Raw genomic sequence first — 19,858 nt, forward strand, 5'->3', positions numbered from 1 at the left:
TCCGAGGATAAAAGAAAATCTGGATTATTTGTTTTGAAACTGTATTTGTAACTATGTTTACACAGTTCGGAACTTTCTTCTTTGGTGTGTTCGACATCCAGTAGCCCTGACACATAGCCTAGAGGGTCAGAGTGTTCGAATGAGAAAATGCTCATTCATGATGTATAATGTTTCTCTTTGGACTTCGGTGGCGAGTGAGCCCATTTTGTAGTTGAGGTTATATTTTGTTAGATTCAAGATCCTTCCTAGAGGAAGCCTTTGGATCATTTTATTTTTGCAATTCCTTATATTTTTTCATTTTCCATCTTTCATTAATGATGGTCTTTAATATAAATACACACACTCAAAATATCAAGTCAACCTAAATTATTTCCTAGATTACAAATGCAGCAACCCTTACAGTAGAGAGCAATAGCAACCAAAGCACGCTAAAAAGAATAAAGCTCAAGAGAAGTAAATTTAGTAGAATCAACCTCAAAAAGAAGAAGATTACATACCAGGCCATGGTGCTATTGAAGCATGGATTGCCAAAGGCCTAAAGTTACATGGATATGTTGGCAATTGGAAATGATCCACACTATCCAATTTATACAAGAGGTGAATCTAAATGGCATCACAATAATTTTCCAGCCAAGCAATAGCAGACTTGAGGATGCGAACCTCACCGGTGAGAAGATGTTGGGCCATTAGCCTTCGTCGTGCCAACTTTCTGCACAGACAAGGAGAATCAACCGGCTCTATTGCCTGCATGACCAGTACAAGAAGATTTAGCTTGTCTAAGAAGTACACCGTATATATACATATTTAAAATCAAAGACATCACTTTTCATTGATGAAACAAAAAGAGACTGGACCAATTCTCATATTGCAATTACTTTTCATCAATGAAATGAAAACAGACCAAATACTCATATTACAATGATACATAATAACCAATAGGAATCATTTGACAATTGGATCAACAAGTACATCAAGACATCTCAACTAGGTTTACACATCCATAGCACCCTCATCACATCCCAAAAGGAGGTTTTAATGATAGATCTCAAATTCCCAAAAGCGACAAATACAAAGCAACAAGATAATGAAAGACATAATTAAATTGAAAAAATGAAAGCATTCCAATCTAAGCAAATATCCTGTATAAAGTAATCTTTGAAGGCTTTGGATTGGATGCACCAAAAATATACAAACCCGTTACCCATATCAGTATCACAAAATCTCAATATACAACAGAAAGCAATGCAAGGAATTGAGCAACATAAGAAAGAAAAGGTTAACTTTTCCAATATTGGTGACATTGCCTGCATCCAACAATATGACATATATTTTCCAGTCCAAAGCGATCGAGTTTGAAATATATACGTGTGTGTGCACACATGTTTGGGATATATATATCTACACACACATACGTTCACAAATATATTTAGCTCCCAATATTTGAGACAAAGGTTTGACTTGAAAGTTTGCATTTACTAAGTGTTAGAATTAGTGAGCTTGGCCCAAAAAAGGATTTACCCTAATTTCCTTTCCTCTTTTATCATAAATATTTTGTCTATTTATCTTCCCTCTTATATCTTTTGTTAATATGAGAAATTAATAAGAAAGTCAATAGTAGTTTTTCACCCGGTACTCAGGTTTTCATGTTGCTCGGTGTCTACTTTACTTTACCGTTTTTAACACTAGGTTTGAGAGGTTTTGGGAAGTTTGAAATAAACCTGAATTTTTAAACCCAGGTTTGGCAACTTCTCCCCCAGATGTAGGTTAGAGCTAGGAAGTTGTGAGAGTACTAGTGAGCGATATATTTGGAATGTTTGTAGAATAGTAGTAAGAACATAGTAGTAATTAGTTAAGTGGTGTTTTGGTTATAATAAAGGAAGTTGAACATTTTAGGGGAAGCATCGATTTTGGGTTTTGTTATTGTTTTGGCAGAGACATAGCCCCTTTTGAAGGGCTATCAACATTGTAATTTATTTTGACATTGCAATATATTTCTATCAATTTGTTTGTAATTGTGTTTCCTAAACCCTAGTTAGGAGAATCTAAAGCCAAACTCACCAGTCACCCAAGCCTGACCTCAGGCCAAATGCCACTACTAAAGGTAAGCAGAACCAGTGGACATATAGTGTGTCAGCATTCAAAACAGTAATACATTAGGAAAGAAATGGAATAACGGAAAAAATGTCACAAAGATGGCTCTGACTAAAGTCAATAACCAAAACTCTTCAACCATCCAGCTATAAATATTACAGAATTTCACCAATAATCACAACCAGAAAATCAAAATCTAGTCTGATACATGCATCGCATACTGCATAACTTAATTATAAAAAGATATGGGAAAAATATCTTCTTGGTCCCTAAATTTTGAGTTAGTTTTCATTTGGTCCTTAAGTTTTCAATAAGTTACACTTTACCCATTCAGTTTTGAGTTTAAATTCCATTTGGTTTATGGGTTTAATAATGTTACATCTTTTTCTGAGTTTTGAGTTTAATTTCATCCGTCCGTAGGTTTCAATAATTTATATATTTTTCCGAGTTTTTCCAGCTACACACTTTTGTCTTTGAGGTTAACTTTGAATTAATTAATTTAAAATAATTGTGATGTGAATTTCTTAATTAATTTTAATAGTGATGGAAAATTAGTGAAAACAAATTTCACTATTTTATATTAATGCATAGACATTAACACCAAAGATTAAAAGCGAGTCTTTGGTGAAAAATCAAGGTTGAAAGTGTAAATCTTGAGCCTAGAGGCCAAATGAAAACAAGGGTAGAAATACATTTTGAAAACTAGAAACCAAATGAAAACTAGACCAAAAAACTAGAACCGTACAGTAATTTTCTTTCCCAAACAACTTTTTGTCGAACAAATTGATTTTGGAGTGTGATTACCTCAATAGATGCATTATACTCTTCAACTAATTGTTTGAATTGAGAGAGCAAAATCCGATGTGCTTCAACTTCTTTATTGACATTCTTCAGTGGAATTCGAGCCAATCGACCATCACCATTAACGGCTTCATAACTTAATTCATTTAACTCTGTACAATCAAGAATCAAGATATCAAACTTGAGTCATGCCAATGCAGAAATGACAGCCAATAAATAGAGAGATACAAACCCTGAGGATTAGTGCAAGACAAAATACGAGCAAATGCACGAAGTGATTGGGGAAGCCCTCTCCCTTTCCCTGTGGCACATCTCACTTCCCTGATGGTGTATAAGAATTACAAAAGTTGTAATAGAAAAAGAAACTATTTGCTTCACAGAGCTGACGCAAACCCAGAATACAAATACAAACAAATAAGTGAAACAGGTAAATCCATTTAGATCAACCTAGTCAATGTAAGATTATGAGGGAGGAAAGTTGAATGGGCAAAGTGCGTGAAAAAGTACAACCTTGTTGTATTAGCCTTCTTGTACTTTCACAATGTAGAGAAATGGGATTTCTATCCAGGTTTGATTATCTAAATTTTGCTATAGTCAGTATTCTATTACTCGAACTCCAGCAAACTCTATTGAATATATTTGCCCTCGAAAAGTTTATATGGGCGGGTGACAGACCAAGCAAAAAAAATTCTTCTCACTCAGACGTTCATTATCTTTACTTGACTGCATTTATATACAAACATAAATTTCCAATATACGTAAACATTCAATTCATATACTTTTTTCAGCATGCCGTCCATCACCACATGGGAAGCAACTCAGAACAACAAATCGTTAAACTCAAAACAGGACTCTTCCATATAGCATATACTGCATGTAACACGAACAATTCTATTTGGATTTTTTTTTTTTTTTTTTTGGAAAAAAGAACTTTCATTGAGAAAAAATGAAAGAACATATGGACACACAAAAGACAAGCCCACCAAAAGAGGGAGCTCTCTCTGCAAGAAGGAACTCCAACCGAGAGAAATAGTGTTCAGAATTTGATTCGGAGAATTGATCCATACCTCAAGTATCAAACACAGGAATTTCTTAGAAATTTAAACTTGGGAGTTGTATCTTTATTTTACACAAAATCACCTGAAACTTATATAAGAGAATAATAATAAATTTAAAAGGGGAAATTTTTTATGGCTTGTTAGAGTTTGCTGCTTAGTGGGAGCTTTTGGGGTGGAATAATATGGTCTTAAGAGAACTTCAGAGGTCATCAATTGATATTTGTGCCTTTATTAGGTCCAAATTCAACATTTCCTTGCACTCCAGTGGCCGTGGCTAAGCCTTTTTGTAATTAGTTGTTGAGCGTTATTTTAGTTGATTGGAGGTTCTTTCTAGTTTGATTCTTTCTTTTCTTTTTCTTTTTACTCGTTTACTCTATGCTGGCTTTTCTTTTTCATTTTTTTCCAATTAAAGTTAAGTTTTTATTTTAAATTGAATCTCCCCCCTCTTGGGACAAGAAAAAGTTCCATTAATAATTTGGAGTTTACAAATAGAGAGGAATTCCATCTAAATGAAGTTACAAAAACTGGAGAGGCTTGTTTCCTTTAGAGAGAAAAAATGAAGTTACAAAAAACTCCTCCAAGGGGATAAAAGAGAGTTCAAGGCTTAAGCTAAAAATATTAAACTAGTTTTTGATAAGATACTAACCTGATGGTGAAAGAATTCCCAGTGGAGTAAACACCTTTAACATAGTCGGTACCTGGTGTGCAACTTCTTCGCCAAAGTTCCAGCTTTATTCTCGCCAAAGGATCACCTTTAACAGTTTTAACCTGGACCTGAACCTGAGTATGCCATATTTCCATGTAGACATATACAATTCAACATTCAAATGAGAATCCATACAAAAAAATAATAATAATAAAGAGCATCATCTTCAAAAAAGAATTTTAAAAGTAAAAGAAGCGAATTCAAATGATAAATAGCATTACCAAAATATACAAGTATCATCCTACACATCCAATTCTTTTCCTAAAGATCAAGAGAAAAAAAATAGTTATTATCCTAAATGTGAAAATGTCTGAAAGCAAGGAGAGGTTGCCCTAGTCAAGCATGGGAGAGATTGATCAAATAGGAGAAGGTTGATGTTGAAGAGGAGGATCAGGGGTTTGTCCATCCAAGAGCCATGCACTTACATAACAACTTCATGCAAGATTGAGAGAATTAGAAAAACCAAAGAAAATTGTTTGCATTTGTTGGTTGTAAGATGACATAAAGAATCAAACCTATGAAACGTGGACACTGCATTTTGGATAGAGTGTCGGTGTCGAACATGCTCACCTGACATGTGTCAAACACACAAAATTGTGTCATCTTTTTTTCTTTTCCTTTTTTATTATTCTGACAAGCGCCAACATGCAAGGACATCACTGGATGACACGCTGGGAGTGGGCATTTTTTATTATTATTCTTAATATTTTTTAAAAATACACTTATTCATTTTCTGTCCCTTCTCATCTAATTGCTGCTTTAGCATATTTTCTATGCTCAAAAAAGCTTGGGTCTTTGATGGTTTGTTAAGCGCCAATGTGTTCCAATTATTGAGGGGGCCCTATTTATAAAAAAAAACATTTTCTAATTTGGATTAATTCGATAAAAGCGCTCCTAGCAGAGATTTAGTTTGGACGTAACCAACGCACCTTCCATGATAAGAAAAGGGAGTGGGTTGACATCTTGGTGTTCTTCACATGCAGAATTCAAAGTTTACTACTCCATACAGGACATCTGCCTCAACTGGACTGCCTTCATTTGAAGAGATTAAATGCAGTTTCCGCAATTGCTAGTTCACAATTTGTGTTTTTGTAGTTTTGACGGGGTTTAATTTGTATTTCTACTTTTTACTTTTCATCTTTGCTTCTATCTACTATAAGAAACTTATATTGTTATTTTGGTTGTTATCTTGGTCTTTTCAAGTCCTTAGTATTGTTCTTGTATTTTGGATATGATGAGGGTGCTAAAGGGGTGTCAACCTAGTTGAGATGTCCAGGTACACCTACTGATCCTATCTCTCTCTCTCCCCCATTTCTAAGCTACTCTATTACTCACAACGTATAACTCTCTTGTACTTTGAGTTTATTAATAATATTGAAGTTTGTCTCCTTTTCAAAAAAAAAAATATTTTTTTAACAAATAAAACCCAGCCCCTCTAAAAGTCTTCCATGTTTGGCCCTCTCTCCCATCGATCAACAAACCCTAGGTCTCCACTCTCTAATCCTTTGACATTCAGCCACTCCCCTCCGATCAGACCAGCCGACGACCACTGCTCGCCCGCTCCAATCAGACAACGCTGATATCCACCTCTTCGATTAGAAGATTGGTGATCCGATTTGATTCCTTGCTAGGACAAGACCGCCGCTCATTTTAAGGTTTTCCCTCTTTTTCATTAAAGGGTAGACATTCTCCCCCCTTTATTACTTCTTTTCATTGTAGTTTTTTCATCTCACGTTTTTTAAGCTACTGGGTCAACCTTCCTCATCTTCATGTTGTGAGAGGAATTGGAGCACATATTCATTTATTAATTCAGCTAGGCGAAACAAGTTGCTACCTCGATGTGCAGATGATCTGGTATATGTTCGTAGTAATTTGTGTTTTTTGTCAAGAAGAACTCCAAAATATTCACAAGGGCAGACAAAATTATGGAATATTGCTGGAGATTCTTTTGAAGATGTTGGGATGCTTGAAGTGGTCCATTTATCATTAGATGAACCAGATTTAGGGGCAGTAGTTTTTATTGATGATGGTACTAGTCCTAGTGGAAATGAGGCTAACAATTGTGAGGTTGAAGATGTTATGGAAGTTTGAGAATGTAGTTTTAAGCTTCTAGTTTAGTTTTTACTTTTTGTTTTGGATGAAAGTGTGATTTCTATTTAGGATTTTGTATTTGTATTGGAATTTAAATTTTTTTAATGAACTCAAACTAATGTACTCATTATTTATGTTTTAAAGAAATATTGTTATGTTCTAACATAAATGATTAATTTATCTACAAATTACATATACTATTTAAAAAAAATGCAACGTGACACTAACGTGTTGTGTCCTACTTTTTTAGAAATCAGGGGTATCGCCGTGTCGTGTTGTGTTTCCTAGGATCAAACTAAGAAGACCGCTTTAAATCCTAAAAGGAAGTCCTAATTGATTGAAATTATCATCAAGTGAAATTACAATAATACTTCAACTTTTTTTTAGAGGAACAGCTATACAATAACCATAGTTCTCCATTGCCTCAATAATTTTCTTCAATCTAAATTGCCATAACTTACCTGATCATGAATGTTGTATGGAAGCGTAAACCCAAAATCCAACATCAACGTAGCATTTGAATACTTCCCATACCTTATTAGTACCTGTTGAATAGCCCTAGTAAATTTAAGGGTAACAAGATCAAATGTATTACATCAATTAAAATGGATTGTATTGGCTTGTGATTGCTTGCGATTGATTGCAATATAATCACAGAAGTAACCAATAAAGCATGTACATGAGACAATATCATGTATGAGTCATATGTAGAAACAATATGCAAACCATGAAACTGCTCAAATCGAAACTTTCAAGAGAAGAAATCTGTAGATCCATGGAAAATATGCTAGGCCTCCAATCACCAAATTTTATCAAAGAAAGAATAAGAAGGATATTTCAACATAGACAATACGGTTATTAGAATTGTCAATGGTCCTAACAATACATGGCAGTAGAAGGAGGGGGTATATATTTTGGTCCTAACAATAGGGTGTTTTGGGCTAGGGTTGGGGATCTGAATATTTTGGTATTTTTGTATGAACCCTGCTGTTCATTGGGAAAAGAGCAGCCCTCTTATTTGGCTGATATTGTTCTAGAACTCTTTTGTGGTTTGATTGTCTACTTTGAATAAATAAATAAATAAATAAATATATATATATATATATATATATATATATATATATATATATATATCTCTTCTCCTCTTATACTGTAGTGTGTGTGGCTGGTTTATTGTTCTGTGTGTGATGTGTTGGATATAATAGTTACAGGGACCTTGAAGCTTAACAGTGGTATCATAGCGAGTTGACACTCTGGGGAGGTGGAAGAAAATGACGCAAAAAACTGATAGAGGATCATTTAACTGCTTCAGAAGCTGAGATTGAAGCGATTAAGCAAGAGGTCCAGAGGCTGCCGTTGTTGGAGAAAAATGTAAAAAAAAATGCATGCCATGTTGACAGCGATGTACGAAGACCATCAGAGACAACTGGGAGGATCGAAGCTGACTGGGGTAAGCACGGGAAAGAGGAAGGTCCGAACTGAAGAAGTTGTCGAAGAGGAAGCGGATGAGGCAGAAACGTCCATGAGCATAGAAACAGGGGCCGGACAGGATCGAATCAAGTTTAAAAAATTGGAGATGCCCGTTTTTAATGGGGAAGACCTGAATGGTTAGTTCTATAGAGCATAGCATTATTTCCAAATGCATCTCTTGAATGAACGTGAGAAGTTGAAGATTGCTGTAGTGAGTTTGGAGGGAAAAGGCTTGAGCTAGTTTAGGTGGGCAGAAAATCGGAAACAATTCAAATCATGGAAAGAGTTAAAGGAAAGAATGTATAATCGGCTTCGGAGTAGAGAACACAGAACGTCGTGCGCGAGATTCCTTGCAATCAAACAAGAAGGAACGGTGAAGGAATATTTGTAGCGGTTTGAAGAACTATTGGCACCATTGCCGGAGATAGCAAAAGACGTATTGAAGGGAACTTTTACCAATGGGCTGGATCCAATATTAGGACAGAGGTGTTTTCCATGCGGGTCGTGGGCCTTGAGGACATGATGGAGGCAGCCCAACTAGCAGTGGAAAAAATTGAGGCGGCTAAAAGCAGCCCAACCCCGTACCTAAAAGAGACAAAAACGACCCAGAAAATCACACCAAAAAATTCGGAAGGCCCAGCCACAAAAATGGTAACAATCATCGAAAAAGTTTCCCCCCACCAAATCAAATGCGTTTCAACCTAATGCCACAGGAGGAGGAAGCCGACGCGAACAACCCTTTCGGCGATGGACTGATTCGAAGCTTCAGGCGAGAAGAGATAAAGGTTTGTGTTACAGATGTGACGAACCATTTAGTAAGGCGCATCGCTGCAAAAATAAGGAGCTTCGACTGTGTGTGGTATCCGATAACCTTGACGATGCGGAGATGGAAGATATAATGAACAAGGGAGGCATGGTAGAAGTCAGTCCCGTCGTGGAGTTATCTTTGAATTCGGTGGTGGGTCTCACGACCCCAGGCACGTTTAAGGTCAAAGGTATGGTGGAAGATCGAGAGATTATGATCATGATCGACTGTGGAGCCACCCACAATTTCATCTCATTGAAATTGGTGGAAGAACTGAACATCCCTATAGCAGAGACGACCAACTATGGGCTTATTATGGGCTCCGAAAAGGCTGTTCAGGGGAGAGGAATGTGCAAGGGGTCACAGTGGGGCTTCCGGTGCTAACGATAGTGGATAATTTTCTACCACTGGAGTTGGGTAATCTGGACATGGTTCTTGGTATGCAGTGGCTTCGAAAGCAAGGAGCAATGACCATTGACTAGAAGGAATTAGCGATGACATTCATGGTCGGAGACACCAAAGTAATCTTAAAAGAGGATCCATCGTTGACTAGGATGGAAGTATCTCTGAAAATGTTGGTGAAGCAATGGCACCTGGAGGATCAGGGCTTTCTAATAAATTTCAGAACCATGGGCATCTCAAAAACGGACAGACAACTTATAATTAAAGAATCAGTAGAGGAATTGCGGCCGAAATTCGAGCAGCTCGAACTGCAATTTATAGATATATTTAACATGCCGGCGGAATTACCACCAATGAGGCAGGTTGACCACCGAATTCAACTGAAGGAGGGCACAGACCCCATCAATGTGAGGTCGTACCGTTACCCACATGCCCAGAAAAATGAAATTGAGAAGCTAGTGAATGAGATACTCAATTCGAGTATTATTCGGCCCAGCGTCAGCCCCTTCTCTAGTCCCTTGATCCTAGTGAAGATGAAGGACAGGGGATGGAGATTCTACATTGATTATAGAGCATTGAATAGAGCAACGATGCCCGATAAATTCCCAATTCCCATGATTGATGAGCTGTTGGATGAGCTGAACGAAGCAAGTATCTTCTCCAAAATAGATTTAAAATTCGGGTATCATCAAATCAGGGTACGTGATGAGGATGTGAAGAAAACAGCATTTCGAACACGCGAGGGGGACTACGAGTTTCTAGTCATGCCGTTTGGTCTTACCAACGCACCCGCGACATTCCAAGCCCTTATGAATCAGGTTTTTCGACCTTATTTATGTAAATTTTTGCTGGTATTTTTTGACGATATACTTGTGTACAACAAGGATGTAGAGACTCATTTAGCGCACCTTATAGTGGTGTTCCACTTATTGAGAAACATTACCTTTTTGCCAACCGGAAGAAATGCCACTTTGCGAAAGATCGAATTGAATACTTGGGACCATTGGGTCTCAACCAAGGGAGTAGAGGCGGACCAAGACAAGATTAAAGCCATGTTCGAATGGCCAGTGCTGAAGAATGTAAGAGAGCTTAGAGGGTTTTTGGGGTTGACTGGATAATATCGCCGTTTTGTAGCAAATTATGGTGCCATTGCTACACCCCTCACACGGTTGACAAAGAAAAATAATTTCCATTGATTAGAGGAAGCCATGAAAGCATTCAAGACCCTAAAGAAGGCCATGGGTCCTAGCTTTACTAGATTTCTAGCAGCTGTTTGAGATAGAGACAAATGCATCGAAGTTCGGATTAGGAGCCGTGTTGTCACAAAACAAGAGATCGATTGCTTATTTTAGTCAAAAACTATCGGAATTAGCGCGCGAGAAGTCAGTGTACGAGAGAGAGCTAATGGTCATTGTCTTAGCGGTGGAAAAATGGCGGCATTATTTGTTGGGGCATCGTTTTGTGGTGTTATACTGATCAGAAAGCTTTGAGGCATATTCTGGAACAAAGAGAGCTGATACCGGGTGTCCAAAAATGGCTAATGAAGTTAATGGGATTCGACTTCGAGATCTTTTATAGGGCTGGACTGGAGAACAAAGCGGCAGATGCTTTATCATGCATTCCAATTGAGGCCCAGCTGAACGTGATTTCAATACTATCCATACTCGATATCGTGGTGGTTGAAAAGGAGGTTCAAGAGGATGCAAAGTTAAGGGCAATCTTTGACCAATTATTGGTGGATCCCGATTGTATTCCTCGTTATACAATTCGACAAGGCAGGCTGTTTTATAGAGGCAGATTAGTCCTCCCTAGGACATCGAGTTTAATTCCGACCATCTTACACACCTTCCATAACTCAGTCATCAGGGGACATTCAGGCAATTATGCACCTATAAAAGGATCGCTACGAAGTTGTTTTGGGAAGGAATGAAGAATGATGTTAAATTATATGTGGAGCAATGTCATGAGTGCCAACAGAATAAGGTCCAAGCGTTATCACCGGCCGAACTACTACAGCCCCTTCCTATTCCCAACTGGATTTGGGAGGATATATCCGTGGATTTTGTAGAGGGATTACCACGGTCCAAGAGATTTGACACTGTATTAGTGGTAGTGGATCGACTAAGCAAATATGCTCATTTCATCACCTTGGGCCACCCGTTCTCGGCCAAAACGGTAGCCATGGTGTTCATTAAGGAGGTGGTGCGCCTCCAAGGATACCCCCGTTCGATAGTGTCGGATCGTGACCAAATGTTTTTAAAGTCACTTTTGGAAAGAATTATTTCGTTTGCAAGGCACCCAATTGAAGAGAAGCATGGCGTATCACCCCCAAACGGACAGGCAGATGGAGGTGGTTAGCAAATGTTTGGAACTATATTTGAGATGTTTGTGTCAAGAGAAACCGAAGACATGGAGCGATAAGATTGTGTGGGCCGAGTATTGGTACAACACCAATTATCAAGCTTCGATCAAGACTACCCCCTATGCTGTAATATATGGGCAGCCCCCTCCTCCTATGATTTCTTATGGCCAAGTGGGCACAACGCCAAATGATTCGGTGGATTATCAATTGCAATCGCGGGATGAAACGTTAGAGGCCTTGAAGAGACAAACATACCCAAGAGCAAATGAAGAAGTTTGCCGATGTACACCGTCGGGACGTGGTGTTTGACATTGTAGATTGGGTATATTTGAAATTATAGCCCTATAGACGGCAGTCGATAGCAAAGAGGCGTTGTGAAAAGTTATCTCCTAGGTACTTTGGGCCATATATGGTGTTGGGTAGAGTGGGAGAGGTAGCCTACCTGCTGGACCTACCGGAGACTGCCAAAATACACCCAGTTTTCCATGTTTCGAAACTTAAAAAGGCAATGGGTGACAAACATCAAATCCAGCCAGACATAGCAGCACTCAATGATCAAATGGAGTTAGTTTTGGAACCCGAAAATGTGACACAATTTCGTTGGAATGATGCCGAAAGAGATTGGGAATATCTAGTCCAGTGGAAAGATCAACCAAGTCATGAAGCAACATGGGAATCCTACGCGATGCTCGCAAACCAATATCCTGATTTCCACCTTGAGGACAAGGTGACTCTTCTCCATGGGAGTATTGCTAGGCCTCCAATCACCGAAGTTTATCAAAGGAAGGGTAAGAAGGATATTTCAACATAGAAAACATGGTTGTTAGGATTGCCAGTGGTCCTAACAATACGTGGCAGTAGCAGGAGGGGTATATATCTGGGTGTTTTGGGCTAGGGTTGGGGATCTGAATATTTTGGTACTTTTGTATGAACAGTGCTGTTCAATGGGGAGAGAGCAGCCCTCTTATTTGGCTGATATATATATATATATATATATATATATATATATATATATATATATATATATCATATCTCTTCTCCTCTTATACTGTAGTGTGTGGCTGATTTATTGTTCTGTGGTGTGTGGTGTGTGGTGTGCTGGATATAATAGTAAGAGGGACCTTAAAGCTTAACAAAATCTCAATTCCAACTTCTCCCGTGCAAGTAGATTTCACAGATCATGTAATTAACAATGGTAAGCTTCTACAAGTATCAAAGGTTGAAAAAAGATTGAAAATATGTTAAGACTTCATATCATACAAGTAGTTTGTACACATCCATGGTTCAGAAAAAATTATAGTTTTTTTTTTTTAAATTAATGAAATATAAGCATATAACCATAACTTAAAGATAATAGCCAAAAAAACATGGAGAGCCACTGAAGGGAAGTTTGTTTGCTATGTTGATAGAGCAAAACTGAAGGTGAACGAATAAATAAATCACTCCACCTGAACCTTGTATATTTAGTTGAAGTTAAAAATCAAAATGAAAACTTACATGTTCACCAGGGGCATAATCACGATCAGCAACAACCTAGACATATATATTCAGAAACTTGAAAGTCAAAAAAGAAAGCTTAGTTGAGGAGAAAAACGTATAATAGTAAATAAGCAATAAAACAAACTAATGATATCAATTACAAAAGGAATTGTTGGTTTGAAGACAGAGGTAACTATGAAGCTAGAACATCCATGTCAAGAGAATGCCAGGTCAACTAAGAGTGTAAGGAAAATATCATGATGGACAGCAAAAGAACTTCCATAGATGGAGTAGATTTCAAGTAACATTATGTTAACTTCCAGAAAATAGGGTTTATGACCAGAGAGAGAGGAGGGGACCTCAGAGAGCTGTTTGTCATCATCATTTAGTACCATTGCTTCTGAAGCACTATTGTGATTTAAAAAATCTGCAAATGGAATCTGTCAAAAATATTAAATTATACAAATATAACTAAAGCAAAGCTTCTTTTGTACTAAGAAATCTGCTCGAGCTCACAAAAAATGTATGCAACCAAATCAAAGCTTTTGGTGTACAATAGAAAAGAAATATCACTTCGTCTAATAAAAGAATACCAGAGAGACACCCTCGGTGCTTCTCCATGCTCTAGAAGTAACTGTCAAACAATAGTAAAGTAATGAAAATGTATAACAAAAAGTTTCAAGGAATTGCAAACTGATAGCAACTCAAACTGTTTGGCTTCACTACATATGCACGTCAGAAGAGGAAAACATCAAAACTGACATACCAACCGTCTTGACAGAATTTACCTACCAAGGGCATATGCATGCATGAAATCATCGCAACTGATCCTATCAATAATTTCAGGAAAGGCTTCCAGAGCCTGAAATCATATGATGTATGCATAGCATTAGGAAAATCAATCAAACTTCAAAAGTAACCTCAAGTCGAAAATAGATTGAAACAAATTGATAAACATGGTCTAATAAAATGCTATTTTGTATGTAATTTGTAAATATTTACAATATATATAATATATACAAACATAAAAAAAACATTAGTGCTAACAACAAAGAATTGCACAACTCATATAATACCTAGATGCAAAGCTAGGATTCCATTTTGCAATTCTGATTGACCAAAAAAGTTCATACTACAAAATAAAGATTTTTTAACTTGATGATGTAATATACCTGATTTTATCGGGACATATTAAAAAGTCGATCAAGTTCAGAGTTCAATTAAAACTTAATCATTGAACTAGGGAATAGAAACTTTGCATATGAAGATACTAATATAGTATCAGCATGGCACCCTCTAATGTCAAGCTATAAAAAGAATTATTTAGTTAAAGCAAAGCACTTACTTTCCTGATTGCCCGAAATTCCCTTTTGATTTGTGATCTTTGATTAAGTGATTCCTCATATAAAAAGCTTTTACGAATCATCTCCAACTCACTTTCTTTCCAAAATATCTGCAAAGACTCAAAAGGGCAAGAGTCAGAGCCAACATGTTCTCTGTGAGCTTTTCCAAATTAGTGTCGAACATCGTATTATTGAAAGCTTAGAAATTTCAGCAGCTCATTAATAAAATAGAAATTGATTCAGATGAAGAAAAATAAAGAATGATTCAGGGGAAACAAAACAAATATGAAAGAAACAGAAGAAAAATAATGACCCCTACGACCAAATTGCTGCCAAAAAAAGCCATGATGAAACTAGCTGACGAGCTTTTTTCCTTGTTTTTGGTAAAAAGAATTGGTGAGATGTTATGCAACCTTTTATGACATGCAGTAGAATAAAATATTAATGACTTGGTGTGCTTGCTATACACGGACAGGCATACACATCCACATATATATTAATAAGAGAAAGATAAGGAAGATCAAACAAAACAGAGAGAATTACTATAACTTCATAGCATGTAGTTTCTCGGCGAACATCCATGGAAAACTGCAAAAACTTTATCCACATAATTTATAGTCCGACCACATATTGAGAATGCAGGATTATGTATGGAATTTATTCCATAAGTAATTCTTGTTTGGTTTAGGATTATTAGAAACGCGCGCACACACAAAAAATTTTCAACCTATATATGGTTGGTCATATTTGCCAAGCTGATATAACACGTATGTCGTTTCCATATATCAGCTCCTTCAACGTGATATTGTTTCCAACATAACGGGAGAAGGCAGAATACTAACTGTGTTATGCATTTCCGATGGTTGAGGAAGTCGAATGATGTAAGGCGCCCACTCAGAACCCTAGCATGAAGAAAATAACTCATTCATCAAAATTGAAAATCTCAATTGGTTTTTCTTGTTCGAGTTAATACCACAGATGAATGCAAATATAGCTCTCATCTTCGAAATAACCAACCAAACCAAGTCCTTACCAGGCCCAGTTTCTGTTCAAGAAGAATTACAACAGCGAGCTTGGCAACATTTCCAATCTCATTGCCTAAAAGATCTCTAATGGGTAGAGGAAGAATATCAGGTGAAATTTGCTGCAAAGAAAAAAATATCTGACAACAATATTTTAAATACATTCTCCTAAGTACTATAAAATTCATCAAGAAGTTGTTTACACTATACCACATTGAAAGGAACCTTTAAAATACAATCTCCCGCCCGTATAGTCTCAGAAGCAAACAGAAACCTACAGTTAGAAAACGTATGATATTGATTAAAATTGTTCAACCCTTGTAAGAGTGTAATGGCAGAGCCGCGGAAGTCAAAGAAGTGTGAATACCTTCCGATGGAAGATTTCCCAATAGAAAGCACTGACGAGATCTTCGTCTCTGCTTTTTGTTCCAACCATGGTAGAAATGTGTCATCGTTACTCTCAGCCAAGGAATATAGTTCCTGGTAAGTGCAGAATGATTAGCACCTAACTTTGGATTGAGGTGGTGACATTAACACGAGTATACTATTCAACTACAGCATATTGGAAGAATCAGCAATATACCTTGTGAAGAGAAAACGTTGAGAAGTGGCTATTGAAGTAGAAAGCATTAGAAGTAGAGAGTACTGGAGATGTCTGCCATCGCCATATATTGTATAATCGAACTCCCAAAAGCATTTAAGAGATCTCAAAGTTCTCTGTTGAATTCACATTAGGACGAAATCCCCAAAGTTTACATCAGTAATATACATCTCAAGCTTTACATATTTCATAAAAAATTAAAGCGCAGTTAAAAACAATGAACTTACATTACCTTGTATTTTATGCAAAAAATGCAATGCCCATAGTACTCCAATGAGTCCAAATGGTTGACGAGTAAGAGAGAAGTTCTGCAACTTACAGTTCTAACAACGGCCTTTCAATTCCATATTTTAAGGATTTCCTTCTCCAACGGCTTTTCACTTTCATACTATATATTTCCGATTCAATTCTCTGCAGGTCGTAGTATTCATGGTTTTAACCTTATTTTCTATAGAAAATCAAGAGGTCTTGAACTTCCAATAAAAAGACAATACATATTGCACTTTTAAATTTATGATACCTTCATTGTGAATTAATGTGATTTGACCGTGTCGATGAATCCAAAATAATTATGCAAATGAGATAAAATTCTGACCATCTTAAATCGACATGTAATCAACATCAGCAATACAAAATCAAGGGGTGAAAATGAGAGTACTATGACTTCTACTCTTAGTGCCAGAAGCAAAGTAATGTCCCTTTTTCTCTTATTTAGTACGACAATGGCAAGATTGAACCTACCACCTCTAGGAAAGAAGACTGAGTCTATTATGGTTGAACTGAGTTTTTTTTAAAGTCAATCCAATTGCAGTGTAGTTTTTTTTTTAAGCCAATTCAATAGTTCTTTGTGATCTTGCTAGTTAATCTTATGATAAGCTTTAATTTCCACCAAAATTTGATTCTACAGGTTGCTTGTGGACTCACCAATAGACCACTGGACTCTTCATTAGCTAATATCAATGAAGCAAACGCCAAAAGTGAATTGGCCGTAGTTGGATGCATCGATGACATGTAAAAGTTTTACAATATTGTACGCCACTTTTTGCTCTCTCTTCTTTCGCACGTCTTTAAGTGAATTGGTCGTAGGTGAAGGAAATGTTTTCAAGTTTTCATAAAATTCTTTCAAAATTATATCTTTTTTAAATGCGTTCCTGTTCATAATGATTCCAAATTACGGGTAGCTTTCAAATTAACGAAAATTTTCCTGTTTCTCAGTCTCCGTTCATAGCCCGAACTTCTGATATGGCTAGTTTAGCTTAAATAACAAGTCGACAAGGGTTTCCAGAACATACATACTCATTCCAACAGAGGCCCCACTAAGAATTCTTCATCACATCCGTCGCCCTTGACTCACAACCTAAAAATTCAAAAAAAAATATGAGAAAAAAAAATCAATTTACACTCCAAAACTCAAAACTTCAATTAGACGAGGCAAAGAGGTGATTAAGGGGCATCGATCGCAACATAAATTCAACCATTATCGAAAAACATATTTCCTCAATATGAGGCTTAATCCAACAATGCGGTGAAAGAATAACGATGCAATGCAAGCATTTTAAACGAACTGGAAGCAATAAAGCAGTGACTGGCGACAGGAAAGAGTTAGGGCTGAGGCTTGAATTTGCATCAGAAATTGAATTACTCTGGAAAGGTAGGTTTAAGGTTAGGTTTTATGCAATCTAATCGTTCTGAATATCGATCTGCTATATGATTTACTTCAGTGTGTAACAATGGTGGAGGAAATCAGTGAGAAACCGTGTCGGCACTCGGCAGCTGAAGAAGGAGTTAGAGAAAACGAAATTAGGAGAAAGCCGCCATTTTATAGTAAATGTAAATGGCGCGTAAAATAAAACTAAAATCGGTATTATTAATCACTTTGACCAAAAAGGCAAAGGATAAACTATCAATAGATTGATAACATTCACTTTGATTTAGTATTACGAAACACAATTACTTACAAAGGGTAAACCACTGTATAAATGTAATCAGATGGGTCACATTTTTTAAATTATCGAAAAAGTGAATGAGGGTACTAACTTATTAATCATTAAATTGTAAGTTAAAACTAGCGTAAATATTAAGAATGAACATACAATTATTAGATTCGAGTTGGTAAATGGTTTATTTAAAGTTTAAGTTATAGCGACTTTAAAGTTTATCCTCCTCTTAACGTGTAATATTTTGGTTAAATAACGTGTCTGAGTGGTTAAGTTCTTTATATTCTTGAAATAGTTCTTATCTTATAATTCACACGTCAATTTGATTGATGGTCGAATGAATATTTTGTTGTAAAAATAAAAAACAAAACAAAATCCAATACTCCATTTATAGCTGGGATTTTCTCTCACTCTCTCGTGAAATGGATTACAAGAATATATGTACTTCTTTTTGTTTTACATTAATAATTTAGTCAATCTAAAACTTTCCATTATTGTTATAATTATTATTTGGAGTAGTTATCCAATGGGATAGTTCTATATAGCTCTTCGAGTGTTGAACTAAAATATATAAATAAATATCTCCTTAGGACAGCATGGGTATGGGTTCATCTAAGTGGGTGTGGCCTTCTCTACTAGGACCATATCTATAAGCTAACTTTCCTTAAATTTTTCACAATTTCTACAAAGATGTTTTCATAAAAATTTGTCGTCACGGGTCAATGTTTAGAAAAGATCGAATGGGGTAAAATTACAACTAAAATAGATTGAGAATAATAATAGTAAAGAAGGAAGAGAACAACAGGTTGTGGTTTCTTTGTGGAAAATTCTTAAGCAAACTAGGGTAAACCACAAGTAAGGATAGAAGAATGGATGAATAACAAACTCTCCCTATTTTATCTTGCACTAAATTGTTGGAGATTTTGGAGTGGCTTGACAACTATTGGTCTTCACCTATTTATAGCCCAAGGAAACTCAACCATCAAACAAATTCAATGGCTCCAAATTGTCCTTGAAAGATACAAAGGATCTAGTGCTTCCAATTTGTCCTTGATCAATGTGAGAGATCTAAGGGGCACAAATTGATCTTAGACAAAGTGTAAGATCTAATAACCTAAAATTATCTTAAAAATTTAGAAATTCTCTTGAAAATGATCCAACATACAAGGCAAGCCAAAAATTATATTGATTCATTGTCGTCACAAAATGATTTGTATCATTAGCATAGAGTGACATCGCTAAAGTTGACCTCATTGAGGTATAATACATCAACCAAGTATCTGCTCGATGAGGATGCTAAAGGTACGTAGTCTGAGATGATCTAATTGATTCATTAGAACATGTTAACTCGTGTCAACAAATACCAAATTAATATCTCAAATAGTCATCCAAATATACTCTACATTATGTCAGTCCATGAGCATCCAATATCATCACTTGTAGTTCTTATGGATAATGTAGCATTATTAATTATGGTCTATTTGAAATGCAATGAGTGTTTGAAGAATTAAGATTTGATCTCCAACAGTGGCAAAAAATAAATAAATAAAATATATAAAAATTTAATTGAATGAGTTTGCAATCATTCTCATCCAATGATAAAACGTTAAGCATACTTAATTTTGTAGCTTATTTTTCTTTTCTAAATTGGTGTGTTAACGTGTTAGATCATATACACCTTTAATATTTT

General features: G+C 36.3%; 1 protein-coding gene across 14 annotated transcripts; it reads right to left on the reverse strand.

Annotated features, from left to right (window-relative positions):
* Positions 1–396: 396 nt before the first annotated feature.
* Positions 397–18,041, reverse strand: LOC103501651 (uncharacterized). Of its 14 annotated transcripts, none has more exons than XM_051090389.1 (18): positions 17,874–18,041; positions 17,528–17,588; positions 16,464–16,642; positions 16,214–16,347; positions 15,998–16,110; positions 15,841–15,904; positions 15,642–15,752; positions 15,451–15,510; positions 14,611–14,718; positions 14,058–14,127; positions 13,859–13,899; positions 13,625–13,705; positions 13,284–13,319; positions 7,209–7,292; positions 4,597–4,730; positions 3,125–3,213; positions 2,896–3,044; positions 397–709 (listed from the first exon to the last, which is right to left on the reverse strand). In XM_051090389.1, the coding sequence occupies exons 4-18, from the start codon at positions 16,325–16,327 to the stop codon at positions 662–664; spliced, it is 1,302 nt and encodes a 433-aa protein (XP_050946346.1). In that variant the 5' UTR covers positions 16,328–16,347; positions 16,464–16,642; positions 17,528–17,588; positions 17,874–18,041; the 3' UTR covers positions 397–661. The 14 variants fall into 14 exon arrangements, with proteins under 14 accessions (XP_050946346.1, XP_050946336.1, XP_050946337.1 ...); XM_051090379.1 differs by having other exon boundaries at positions 397–744; XM_051090380.1 differs by having other exon boundaries at positions 397–744; positions 17,524–17,588.
* Positions 18,042–19,858: the final 1,817 nt, after the last annotated feature.

This window comes from Cucumis melo, chromosome 9, assembly GCF_025177605.1.
Source record: "Cucumis melo cultivar AY chromosome 9, USDA_Cmelo_AY_1.0, whole genome shotgun sequence".
NCBI classification, from domain to species: domain Eukaryota; kingdom Viridiplantae; phylum Streptophyta; class Magnoliopsida; order Cucurbitales; family Cucurbitaceae; genus Cucumis; species Cucumis melo.